We start from the raw sequence: 13960 nt of genomic DNA on the forward strand, positions 1-13960 counted from the left end.
CCCCCGTTTCGGTTTCCCCCCCCCCCCAAAACCCAATTCAGCCCCATTTGCGCGTACCAGGGGCTCTCCATTGTGGGCTGCACGCCTGCAGTGCATCTTATATAACTGGCTAGCTAGCCCCTGTCTCTGGAAACTCGCTCTAGTCTTTGGAGGGAGGACGATTCTTGGGACTCTGCGTTTGGGGGCTGCGAGCGAGGTCAGTCCCTTCCCCGGCCCCCTCCCCCTCGCATTTCCCTGAAACCCAGGGTACTTCCTGGTGTTTCCTTGCTGGCCATTAGGTCCGATGGAATCCTGGCTCTTTCGCTTCACATGGTAATATGAGATCCAGAAGTGCTTTGTACTTTTTCAAAGTAAATAGGCCAGCGGGGGTACCAGGGGTTTTCTCTCCTCCCCCAGAGCGATTTTTTCTTGTCTGCGGATGCAACCAATTAAGTTTGCAATTGCAGCACGGCAGAGCCTGCTTAGGTAAGCTGTAGACTGGTTGGAGGGCTTTTTGCATTTTTTCGACAGTGATTTCCATTTCCTCGGAAGTAGCGATCGGTAGTGGAGATTGCCTACTAAATGCATTTAAAACAGACTTCCGCGGGCTTAGAAAAAAAGTTTGCTTCATTCATTAGCGTCAAACCACTTCCTTCAGAGCAAATCAGATGATCAGCAAAGCGATCTGGATCCCGAAATGCAAAACACCTCTGAAAGGGTCGCCTTATGCTTAGGTCGAGGGGAGGGTGAGCACCAACTGAGTTCTCACCCCCCACCCCCACCCCCACCCCTTTCGCAGCCGAAGTGCAATCAAATACCTTTGGGAAACTAGAGTTTTGAAGTCTCCCGCCTCTCTGCTGCGTACCTTTGTTGAGCTATCGCGATCACAGCACTTCTTTCTTCAAATAATCTTTCCCAGCTCCGCCTGTACCAGCTTGTTTTTGCAAAAAAGAAACGCGGTGGGGGGTTTTGCCCTGTTTGATTCGACAATGGAGTGTTTACAGTTTCAAGGGACTGCGTAGAAACCGTGTCCCCCCCATCAGTATACAATATTGTTGCTGTTGTAAAGTTATTGTGTAAATTAAGTTTCCTGTCCACCCCAAAAGAGTTTACCAATCTCGAGAATTTTAAAACTCGTTTAAGTTAACAAACAGCATTTAATTAGTCCTTCCACATCCTGTAATTCAAATGAAATGTTCAGTTTTGGAACTGGATGTGGAATCCCCCCCCCCCTTTAGTGCATATGATTCACTGAATAAATACTTGAAATCTGAAAACTTACTCATATCCATTTAAATGACTCTTTTATTTACTATCAAACAGAGAAGGCATGGTAGGGTAGCTAAAACAATTGCTGCCCTTGTACAGTTGAAGGAGTTTGAATCCCAGACACCTTTTACATTGTTTTCCTCTTGCCAGGATATGCTATAGACTACACCCTCCCCACCCACGCAAGATATATAAAATTCCATTAGGTTAGACAAAATGGAAGTAAAATGAAAACAACAGGCCATGGCAAATTCCCTTTGTAACATGGGGGATACTCACTTTTTACTTTATCAAAGTATTTTTGTTTACTCTCTTATATGATTACAAATGCAAAGTACATGGATGCATTTCAACTAAGTCCTGAATAAACAGAATTACCAAAAAAAAAATCATCTTTGTTCAATTTTCTTGGAAGGATGCTTCCCCAGTGTCAGGATGTAAAAATTTGGCCTAGGGTGTAATGAAGGGCCATTTTAGTTAATGGGCACCCTCGGTTATTTTGAATTATCTTTATTTTCTTTCAGTGTTAAATATGGGTCACTCATTGACATAGATGGGTTTTGTGGATGTTAAGTGCTGTAGCATGTTCTTAGGATCTTTGCCACAATAGCATGTTGTGTTTTTTCCCCTCTGTCTGTCTGTAGGAACCCGCTGGAGAGCCATCTCCTAAAAGACCAAGGGGAAGACCCAAAGGGAGCAAAAACAAGAGTCCCTCAAAAGCAGCTCAAAAGGTGAGCTTCCTTCAGAGCAGGGTATTTGCTTACATTACCATGCACTCATCAGGCACTAGCCAAAGGATTTCACTTATTTTGAACCTCAGGGGTTTGTGCATTTTAATAATATTTCACACAGGAGTGCTATAGGAGGATCCTGGACATGTGAGGGAAGTTTTCCTACCTTTTGGGAAAGAAACAGTTATTTGTATGTACCTTTAAGCAGTTTTGCATCCAGGACTGTGTGTTCTGGAAGAAATAAAGCTTCAGCACTGTGAAATTAATGTTGAATAATACAGATACTACAACCTTATGTGTTTTATATCCAGACTGTATGGTGGAGATGGATGTTTTGCTGAATGTGTTCTTAATGATGTAGTGATAGAAATTAGAATGCTTTAAAAATGTATAATTTTAAAAAGTGATTAGAAATTACTGTCACAGCCTGCCTTGCAGTATTCAGTGATTAGTTTAATGGAGGCCTTTAAAAAAAGAGAACTTTTGAATCATTATTACAATTTGAACACTGACAGTGAATAAGGACTAATAGATCCATCAATGACATAAATGTCTTTTTGGTCCCCATTTTTGTTTTGTTTTGTTAAGCTTTAAAGCTAAACCTGGGAGGTGAAAACTTTGTTTTAAGTGTACAAATGAGACTTGTAATACAAGGCTGATAGGATTTTTACAAGAAAAGTACTTCTGGCTTTAAGAAACAGTTGTATGCAGTTTTGGAAATAAATAAATACAGGAGTCATGTTTCTCTAGACAAATTACACAGTAGTATCAGCACTGTTCATATATAAGTACTATGTTGAAAACAAGAACTTTCCAAGTCTAGAAGTCAGTTTTAGTGCTGATGTACATTCTGCTCCTTCTATATGTTCTACAGTGGGATACTTTTTGAAAGGTGATTATGGCTCTTATAGTGATAATTAATTTTTCAATTGGGTTCTTTGGTCTGTGGGAATAGGTCCTTTTTGTTTGAATTAAATTACCACAGCAACTTATAATAAAAAGTTATTTAGGGTCTGACTATGGTTTTGTACCTCTTTTCTTTTCAGTCTTTTGAATATAAATGGAGGAAGCCCCTTTTAAAATCTCTCCTTTTGTTTTGCAACTGATGTTAAAAACATGTCTTCAATCAACAAAGTGATATGCCTTTTTAACTAGGTATTTAATAATCTCATTCTCACTGCAGTGCTCTCTTATTTCTTAATGTAGCTTTAAAGACATGTTTAAAAACAAGATATAAAGCTTAAGTTAAACTTAAAAAAAATCAAACTAGATTTCACTATTGTGAATATTATGTGCTCAAGCAAATATAATTTCAAGGTGTAGTCTTTGTAATATGCATTTAAAATAATGCTGGCAGCAAAGATATTTAATATGTACATATTTCAGCAGTATACACACTTCTAGTGTGATCCTCACCATGTTCCTGAGAAGTGCAACTAATTCATTTCAGTGGGACTTACCTGAAGAGCTAAGGATATGTAGAAGTATTAAATAATATACCCTTTCTTTTTAAAAAAAAAGTAAGGTTGGTGATAGCTATAGAAAGGTAGTCTGATTTGTTTAGCATACTGTTTGAAGTTTCAGAGATCACAAAGTTCCTACAATAATTGAGACAAAAATTTCACACTGTAGTTCATAATAAAATTTGATTAATGACATAGAACTTTACTATTAAAACCATGCTTTTAAAAAGATGATTGGCTTATTCTTTCTGCTGTAGGTAATAAGGGCTGCTCCACTGGGAAGAAATCCATAAGGTGCCCTTTCAGTATTTTTCCATTGAAATGAATGGTAGTTGTACAAAAGTGCATTTTTAAATAGAAGCTGTGTTATTGTATGAGACCCATTCATTTCAGTGGAACCCATGCAAGAAATTCCCTGTGTCTCCTATAGGTAAATGTTTGATAGGTTTTCCATAGGTAAATAAACTCTCACCCCAAATGTCCCTACTCGGGAATTTCTTTCAATATACATATTATAAGATCATTATAATTATTGAACATGGATATGGAAGTAAGTTTCAGGTCACTGATGTGATTCCAGGGATCTGTATGTGCATGGATGAATACTTGGATCTTTTATATTGTTGTCCCATTCATCTGAGTAGAGGCAACAGATTTGCCTATATAGAAGCAAATTCATCTACTGTTGAATTGTGATGAATGGGAAAATCTTGCTTGTGGGGGAGGCTCCATATGTAAACCATTAGAACTTCCTGTAAGAATTCTTTAGGTGATACCAAAGCCTAATCTTCACTGGATGCTTTCACACCCTTAGTTGTAATTTGAATTAATGGAAACATTTGCTAATTCTTTTATAGGTTCAGGGTTTGGGGGAGGGGGTGGTGGTGGGGTTGGTGGGAGAAATACTAAATTTGGAAAGTAACCTGTTCTATTTGTAACTTTCTGAGGTGTGTTTATTAAATCATTGTAAACTGTCTATATGTTTTATTTCTAACTTCCAAAGCAGTGCTTGTCAGCTGCCAGTAGGGCCATTTTACTCATAAATGTGGCAGTTCTACATGTGGTGAAAAACTGTTGGAATTCTTGGAGTATAATGGGTGGCCTCTTTTTTCAAAGCAAACTAATTGAAATGTATTTATGCTCACAATGTGCAAGATAAGCGTGCACCATGAGAATTCACAGAGGAGATCTAAGAAGGCACTCATAATTAATTGGTCAGGTGTTTTCTTGCAAACTTTATACAGCCTGATTACAAATGTATTACACAACTGGCAGAGAATTTTAAAATATGCACACAAGTAGCTGGATCTCGTTTTGTTATAATTTAGAAGCAAAGATCATTAAATCTGTTGGGATTGTCCTGGGGTGGGGATTGTAGTGTGTATTTAAAATTTCCTGGTGCATAGTGGGTTTTTTTTTACTTGCATGGCTTATGTTTGGACTTAGAAAGCTAGCCTGAGGGCATTTGAAAACAAACTGAGCTTGTTAGGAAATTAGCAGTGTGAAACTTGACAATACATACAGAATGCAGCAGGACCAACTGAGCCGCTTGTTTCATGTCTATTATTCAGATTCCATGAACTGGGCTAATACAAAAGAACCCTATTCAAACCCAAATAGATTTATAAACTACAAACATGACTCGGAATCTATGCAAAAATTGTAGTAAGAGACAACAGGCAAAGAAAAAAAATTCTATTCACTTTATACCTGAGTGTCAGAGCATTCTCAAATTTATGTCTCCAATCGCTTGAAAATCTGCTCAAAAATATGTGATTTTTTTTTAAAAAATAAAAGACACCTTTGTTCACATGTTTCTGAAAAGGAATGTCAGAATCACTGTTCTGTTTACAGGGATTTAAGTTTTTCATAGTCTTGGTCTGTGCTTTGTAAAATTATATAGGCAACTGATTATTTGAAATGAAGAGGTACACTTGGGCAGTAATAGTTGGTTGGAAGTTAATCCCATTCAAATCAAAGGGACATCAAATTCAGCCCACCTCAGAAGTATATATCTGACTTTAAAATTAATACTTGTTTTTTGATGGAGTGAAAGTTGAGAATAGCTCTGGGCAAACTGGAATTTCCTGAAATATATGTATTCAAATTTCTATGCTGAACACCGACCAGCTTGCTAGTGAAATGGGTTATGTGTTTATATCTTTACAATATTGTTGTATTTTTGCATTCTGCATACAGTGTCTCCCACAGTAGCCACAATCAGAGTTTAAGGAAGGAACTTAATTCTCAAGTGTAGGTTCCATCTGTGTCCCAGGCCACCATGGCTTCTAGAAATTTAATTGTGGCACCTAATATTTTCAGCAGTGACTTTATTGTAGCATCTCTTGGCAATTCTCATTGGAAGAACAAAAGGTTGGGTCCAGACAGTTTTTCACTAGTGAACAAGGAAGGAAGAGGTCTCCATTGACCACCAAAAAGGCTCAATCCAACCAAAAGCTTATTTATCATTTTGCATCAGAATATTTTGTTGTATGACATAAAAATAAATATTTATGAAGTTCTTGTTATTGCTTGTTTTTATGCAAATTTAATTTTACTTTCAGTGGTGCTAGTTTATTCATTTCTGAATCTGTTGCTTTCTATATTGACTACAATATTCAATTAAATGGAGCTTTTAAAAGCAATAATGGAATTATGAGGAAACGGGACAACATAAGTCAGGGTTAGCTCTTGGTGTGGTGATGACAACCTCAGTTGCCCATATAGTTATTTATATGCTACAACAGTTTCATCATAACTTTAATACAATTACAAGAAACGATGAAGATATTAAGATTAAATTTTGTGGTAGCAAGCAGCCTGATTAGCCTGGTTTGGCCCAAGCCAGTCAGGGTTTGGGAGCTAAGCAGGGCTAGCCACAGTCAGTCCTTGGATAAGAAGACTGGAGTTGCTACATGGAGGAGGGCAATTGAAGGAAATAAATAGTAAACCATCTCATGCCTGGAACACCCTGTGGAAGGGGTTGCCACGAGTCGGTTGCAGTTTGATGGCACATTCTTCTTTGTGTTAGCAATTGTTAGAAAAATTCATCATTAAAATATGAAACACTGAAAAATGAGTCTGGCTCCTAAAATTTGGGTGTGATTCCCAGAGCCAAAGAATATTTGTCAAGATTGCATGTAGACCACCATTTATTTATACTTTAAAAAACAGAATACAACCCCCTACTTTGAGGTCAGTTGTGCCGACACAGAGTGGCAGATTTAACAGGGGTTGATCTTCTCAGACCTTGGTGTCCATTTGTTTAAAACAGTGATCCCCCTCCCACAGTAATGGAGAACATCACAGCAAACGCTCAGTTGACTTTGGCAGCCATCAGCATTACTTTCCACGATCTTGTCCTATAAAGCCTCCACAGTTGATCTTGATGATCTAACAAATCCTTTTCTGTTTCTGCTTGATAACTTGCCTTTCTGTAATCTTAAACTTCAGTTTGTCTCTACAACTTACTTTGCACTGTTTGCTTTGACCATACTGACAGATAGACAATATAGTGCTAAACCCATGCCTGCAAAATTTGAGACATGGTATTCAAGTTGAGTGACTGCTTCATGTGCCAAGTTCATAATGAAAATGGAGAGGAAAATCATGTAAGATGCATAATAAATAAATAAAAATATTATATCGACTATGCTTCTGTAAAGCTGTTTAATCAATTGAGATGTACAATAAGAGTGGGCTGAGTGCCCATATGGGCATATGATGAAGCAGTCATTTGACATTTTCAAAACATGCTGATCTGTATAGATCTGTTTCTCCTATGCTAGTTTGATTGTGATTATTCATCTTTTGGATACTTTTCCATACATTTCATGCAGTTGCATGTTTATGGAAAGCAAAAAAATATTTATGTCTCACCTTTTCACAATGCCCAAAGCAGTTTGCAAAATATAGGTAAAAGGTAAAGGTTCCCTTGCTTGAAAGCCAGTCGAATCCGACTCTAGGGTTGCAGTGCTCATCTCCGTTTCAAAGCCGAAGAGCCAGCGCTGTCCGAAGACATTTCCGTGGTCATGTGGCCGGCATGACTAAACACCAAGGCGCGCGGAACGCTGTTACCTTCCCACTGAAGTGGTACCTATTTATCTACTTGCAATTTCTTGCTTTCGAACTGCTAGGTTGGCAGGAGGTTGCAAAATACAAATATACACAATTTAAAAAGATAGTTAAACACATAAAATACATTAAGTTTAAACTGCAGCACTATCATTACTAGCTGCCAAAGACATTAATTCATTATATCTATTAAAGGTGCATAGAAATAATTCTGCTTTGTGCTGTTTATGGAAGGAAGGGACTGTAGGAGCTTTCCATAATATACATGACAGGCTGTTCAAAAGTGTGAGCACTGCCACTGAAAAACAGCACTATGGGCTGTAGACAAACAGACCTCTTGAATAGAGGGGACTCTCAGAAGGGAGGCAACTAATGTCATTAGTTGACACACAGAATCTTATAAGATATGTTCCATTAGGTATGCAGGTCACAGGATGTGAAGGGTTTTAAAGGTAACAAGCATCACCTTGAATTATGCCTGGAAACAAATAGGAAATCAATGAAGCAGTCAAAGCACCAGTGTTATATAATCATACAGACATAAACTAGTCAGTAGTCTAACAGCAGCATTCTGTACCAGCTGAAATTTCCAAACAGTTTTCATGTATAATGCATTACAATCATCTAATAATGAGGTTACAGTGGCATGGATCAGCATGGCAAGGTCAGCACAATCAAGATAGGGGGCCAGGTGGTGAACTCTGTATAGATAACAGAAAGGACTCCTAGCCACTTCTCCAACTTACTCTTTTAAAAGCGACATTGCTTCCTGTGACATACTGAATCAGAGAAGGAGGCCATCACACGATCCGTTTGAATTGATGTTAACCTTGTACAGTCAGCCTTCCCTATCGACATCTCTGTCTTTCCTGGATTCAGTTTCAGGAGCATTGTTGGACAGATCTGCTTCTGGGAGACACCACGGGTATATAGCTGTCTATTGGGTAAAAAATAAAAAATGCTTTGCATGTTCTGTCTATGGGGAAGCAAAATATTTTTCAAGATTCTAACCATTCTTTTTTCTGGCGTATCTCAACTATGCTCAGCGGTCTTTAGAACTGTTCTGTGTAAGTAAATACAAATTCTAACAGCCATTTTCTTCAGACACTAAACCACAGAAGTTACTCAGGCTACCTCTTTTTCTAAAATGTTAAGTGACAATTGTAATCATTCATGTGGATGTCCACTGCTGTTTGCTTCCAAAGAAACACTTTTAAATGTTAATTTTTTAAATGTTTGAAATGTTAAGTGTCTATAAACATTCTTTCCATTTTGACTTTCTGCTGTTTGCAGGAGTGCATCACATTTAAAATCATGTCAGGTCCCATGCCAAGATTTATCACAACCAGAAACAATTTGTCTTACTCTTGAAGAGCAGACACAGAAAAAAAGAGGCAATGGAGTGGACTCGTTAAGTATATATAAGAATATATACTTATTAAAGAATAATTTGTAGAATGTTGGGAATAAGTTCAGATGCATGATACATGATAACATGTATTAGTCTGATTCTAGTGTACTTCCACATGAAGCTAGTGGTATTTCTTATAACATTAAAAAAATAACTTGTGTAGGCTTTAGACAAAGATTTGATCTGCAGGGGTTCCTTTTTAAATAGTACACAAAATAAATTAGCCATATACAGAAGTTACTTCATCTTTGGCTGGTGGCGCTTCTTCAGTCTTTTCAAAAGATTCTTTGCCTATCTAACAGTGCAGTCCTAATCAGAATCACACCCCTTACTCCTAAGTCCTTGATCCATTCCAGTCTGGCTTTTGCCCGGGGCATGGGATGGAGACAGTGCTGGTTGCCCTTACTGACGACCTCTGTAGACATCTGGATCGAGGCGGTGTGGCGGCGCTGTTGTTAGATCTGTTGACCGCATTTGATACGGTTGACTACCAGCTGCTGGCCCACCGCCTTGCCGACATGGGGATTCAGGGGCTCGCCTTTCAATGGCTTGTCTCTTTTCTCCAAGGTCGGGGACAGAGGGTTGGGCTAGCGGAGCAGCAGTCCCGGAGGCACCTGCTTGAATGTGGAGTGCCCCAGGGGGCAGTACTCTCCCCGATGCTATTTAACATATACATGCGCCCCCTCGCCCAGATTGTCCGGATGTATGGGCTTCGGTGTCATCAATATGCCGATGACACCCAGCTCTATCTGATGTTGGGTGGCCAGTCGGACTCCGACCCAGAAGATCTTCACCGGGCCTTACAGGCCGTGGCTGGGTGGCTCAAGCTGAGGCGGCTGAAGCTAAACCCGGCGAAGATGGAGGTCCTGTGCCTGGGTCGGGGTGGTATGGTATTGGGGCTCCCGCTCCCGGCCTTCGATGGGGCACCTTTGGTGCCAGCTTCGGAGGTTAGGAGTTTGGGAGTGCTCCTGGACCCCACCTTAATGATGGAGGCCCAGGTGGCAGCCACTGCCAAAGCAACCTTTTATCATCTACGGCTGGGGCGGCAGTTGGTCCCCTTCCTTAGCTGTGGTGATCTGGCCACAGTGATCCATGCGACGGTCACCTCAAGGCTAGACTACTGTAACACTCTCTACATGGGGCTGCCTTTGTCGCAAATTCGGAGGCTGCAGCTGGTGCAGAATGCGGCGGCCAGGTGGTAGCGGGTGCCTCTAGATCATGGGACCACATCCATCCTGTGCTGAAAGCGCTGCACTGGCTGCCTATAGCGTTCCGGATTTGCTTCAAAGTGCTGGTGCTTACCTTTAAAGCCCTACATGGCCAGGGTCCGTCATACCTGAGGGACCGCCTTTCCACACATAGGCCCCAAAGAGCACTTCAGTTGGGGTCACAACACCGCCTAATGACCCCGGGCCCCAAGGAGGCCAGGCTTGCTGCCACAAGGACTAGGTCCTTTTTGGTGGCGGCTCCTACCTGGTGGAATGAACTCCCAGAGGAGATCAGGGCCCTGCGGGACCTAGTACAGTTCCGCAGGGCCTGCAAGACGGAGCTCTTCCGCCAGGCTTTTGAGTAGGAGCCGCCGCCACTACCACCACCGTGCGACTGCAGAGCAGTTCCACCGCGTCGGGCTGACTGGCCAGATGAAATATCGTGGCCCATGGCATCCCCCCCCCTTTTTTGATCCCATTGGGATATGCAATAGGGAGTAAGTATTGTAGTCATTTATGTATCCTGTGGGATGTGGATTTTTGCCTATACTGTTTTAACTGTTGACTTTTACTGCACTTGTGCCTTAATTGTTTTAACTTGTTGTATTTTTATCGCACTTTTGTGCCTGTGTAAGCCGCCCTGAGCCCGCGTGCAGGGAGGGCAGGGTATAAATGAAATAAAATAAATAAATAAGAAGAGAAACTCTATTTAGGATTGCACTGTGAACCTCTGGTGAGATCATACATGTGTATGTAAGTGCTGTTAAGTTGCAACTGACTTATGGTGACCACAGCTAGGGACTTTTGAGACAAGTCAGAAGCAGAGTGGTGTCGCATTGCCTTCCTCTGCAAAGTCTTCCTTGGTGGTCTCTGTTCCAAGTTCTGACTCTGCTTAGCTTCTGGGATTTGACAAGGCTGAACTATACCACACTGCCTTTCCCTAGTGAGATGGTACCATATCTTTATTTTCTCCAGTGAGTACTGGCAGTTTTAATTTAGTTAGATATTGGGTAAGTGGCAGTTTTCCTTTTTATGGTTTAAAGCTGGGTCATAGTAAGGAAACCTACCCAATGAGCCAGAGATATGTGAAGATTTGTGGTTATGCTGAGATGGAATTTAGAAGAGGCTTTTCACTTGAATTTTGAGCAGGAAAGGTTTGGATATATAAGCGGGACAATCCTAAGCAGAGTTACAGTCTTTGAGTCCATTGACCTTGCACTGTCAGCATCAGGGCCGGATTTAGATGAAGAGAGGCCCTAGGCTACTCCACTTGTGAGACCCCTCCCAACCCTCAACCCTCATGACTAGAAGAAAATGGAAGAGTGTTACAAACAAAATTGAGTGAAGCCAAGGATGATGACGGGTATTTAAAATTCTGCAATTCACAATTTCTCCTCTAAAGGACATAAGATGTTATTGTTAAATACCATAGTGATTAAAAATGCATAAATGTTAAAATTAACACTGAAAAAGTTTTGCAATAACTGAACTTTGTAAACCTTTTGTGGAATAAGCATTGATTCTTAGGAAAATGAAGTTGTAATGTTATTCTTAAAAAAACAACTTTGAGTTTACAAATTATATTGCCTGGGAAGTGTAAATAATATGATCATGATTACCTGACAGTGTAGCACTTTTAGAATCTACTTTATGTTGTCATTAAACAGTCAGTTTTAAAAGACATATTAAGAAGTAAACTACGGCCGTGTTCATATGAGGCGTTTTGGGCCGGGAGGGGGACGGAATGGGGGCGGAGCAAACGGGTGTGATCCCACGGCAACATCTGGGAATCGTTGCCTGCCCGTCCCTGTTCCGTCCCAAACGCTGATACCGCGCAGCAAAAAAGCACCACCTACCTAGGTGGTTGTATCCCTTGGAGCGCCTCAAGCCGGGCCGTGGGATCGGCCGGCACGTCCTTGCGCTGCCGCATTTCGCCCCCCAGCCGTACTGCGCATGCTCGAGCATGCGCAGTTCGGCAGCCTCCCCCTCCTATCGGACTCTTGCTCCCCGGCATCTGATCGTGCCGGGGAGCGATGCACCGCGGCTGAGGGTATCTGTGGGATCCCGCCGCGGTGTCTCAAGTTTGGTGCGGCTCTGATTAGCCGCGTTTCAGCCATCCCGTGTGGCAGGGACCCTAGATGTTCTGATGCTCAGGCCAAAGAGAAACATGAGACCTTCCTTTAGAAGGAAGCAAGAGGTGACTGGTTCTGCTCTGAGGTTCTCTCTCTACAGGAACTCTTCAATGAGATCAGAGCTACATATGCCAATAAAGGCCTGTCAAAGTAAGTAATGAGATCAGAGTAGCTACTAGCCAGCAGCAGCAAACTCATGGAACAGAGCAAACAATGCAGGTGATATAAGACAGCAAAAAGAGAGCCACAGAAGGACTTGGCTGATCATTTATTTGGTTCATGGTTTAGCACACTCCTTTGAGTAGTCCCTTCCATCTGACTAGAGACACAGAAAAACAAGAGACTGTATGCTGATTCAAATCATATTCACCACCCTGTCTCTTCAGGTGAACCTCAGTCAAAAAAAATTAGTGCTTTTGCAATCAAAACCCAAATTACCCTACAATTATGCACAAAACGTCACTGTACATAGTATTTCTTCTTTTTAAATTGGCTTCAAGTGCATCTAATATAGAAATAAAGGATTTTATCCTAAACTTATATCTTGAAGAAAGTGCATCTAAGGTATCAGATGCATGTCTGTCATTTCTTTGCTGTTCCCTTACTCTTTGTCTCCTTGTTTTGTAGTTAACATTTGGCAAGATGGCTTTTGCTTGTTTCTCAAGTTTATCATTCTTCTCTAACTTTCCTTTAAAAATCCAGAAGTGAACTGTACAAACTTGCACAAGAACTCAATAACAGGTCTGATTTCTGAAGGGCTTTGCTGACCTTGTGAAAATGAGCTAGCATACGGGTCCAAAAATGCAGCATAAACACAAATTCCAGTTCTTCCATTTTCTGCAAAAGATTGTTAGCTTGAAGCCTGGTCTCCCCCTTCCTATTAACATCAGAGTACGAATGACTGAGGGCATCAGTGATGGCATTGTGACTTTCCAAAACAGCTTCTGTGGCTTTTGAGTGTGCATCCCACCTAGTGTCTGACAAATATTTAGGCACTTTAGACCGAAGTGGCAAAAATGATTTTAGGACTGCCCATCTCTTTGTGGAGGATGAAAAGAAGGTATAAATTTCATTGATAATGCCAAAACAGTTCACTGCATCAAGGCAGCAATCCACAGCTGAACGGCCCACCAAATGTAAAGAGTGACCTGTGTATGGAATAAATCTTGCAAATTGGTTTTTTTTAATGATTTTTTGCCGCATACCGTTGTACTTACCAGCCATATTGGTAGCGTTGTCATAAGACTGCCCGCGGCATTTTCTAAAGTCAATTTCAAGCTCAGTAGTGAAATAGTTTAACACTAAATCAGCCATGCTTTCTCCTGAGTGCTCTTTTAGCTCAAGGAAAGTTAAAAATCTCTCAGTTGGCAAACCATCTTCAGGTGATACATATCTGATAATTAAAGTCAACTGATCAGTATGTGAAATGTCAGGAGTGGAATCTACTGAAAAGCTGAAATATCCAACCTTTCTCACATCAGCCAGAATTGCATCCTTAACTTTTTTTTGCCATGAGTTGAATCATTTCCTCACATATAGTTTTTGACAAATAAGAGGAATTGCCTGATCCAAAATGTTCATACCGATTGATCTGAGCAAATAAAAATGGATCAAATTTTGCCACTAGTTCTAAAAGACTAAGATAATTGCCATTATTTGGAGATCCAAAGTGTTCATTGTCTCCTCTGAATGG

General features: G+C 40.7%; 1 protein-coding gene across 1 annotated transcript in view; it reads left to right on the forward strand.

The window, feature by feature from the left end:
• Positions 1-13960, forward strand: part of HMGA2 (high mobility group AT-hook 2) — a 41868-nt gene that overhangs the window by 1130 nt on the left and 26778 nt on the right. Inside the window, exon 2 of the mRNA XM_015417145.1 lies at positions 1893-1979. Coding sequence (XP_015272631.1) covers positions 1893-1979 — 87 coding nt within the window. The remainder of the gene's footprint in view (positions 1-1892; positions 1980-13960) is intronic.

Source organism: Gekko japonicus, unplaced genomic scaffold (assembly GCF_001447785.1).
Source record: "Gekko japonicus isolate JY-2015 unplaced genomic scaffold, Gekko_japonicus_V1.1 scaffold1075, whole genome shotgun sequence".
NCBI classification, from domain to species: Eukaryota; Metazoa; Chordata; class Lepidosauria; order Squamata; family Gekkonidae; genus Gekko; species Gekko japonicus.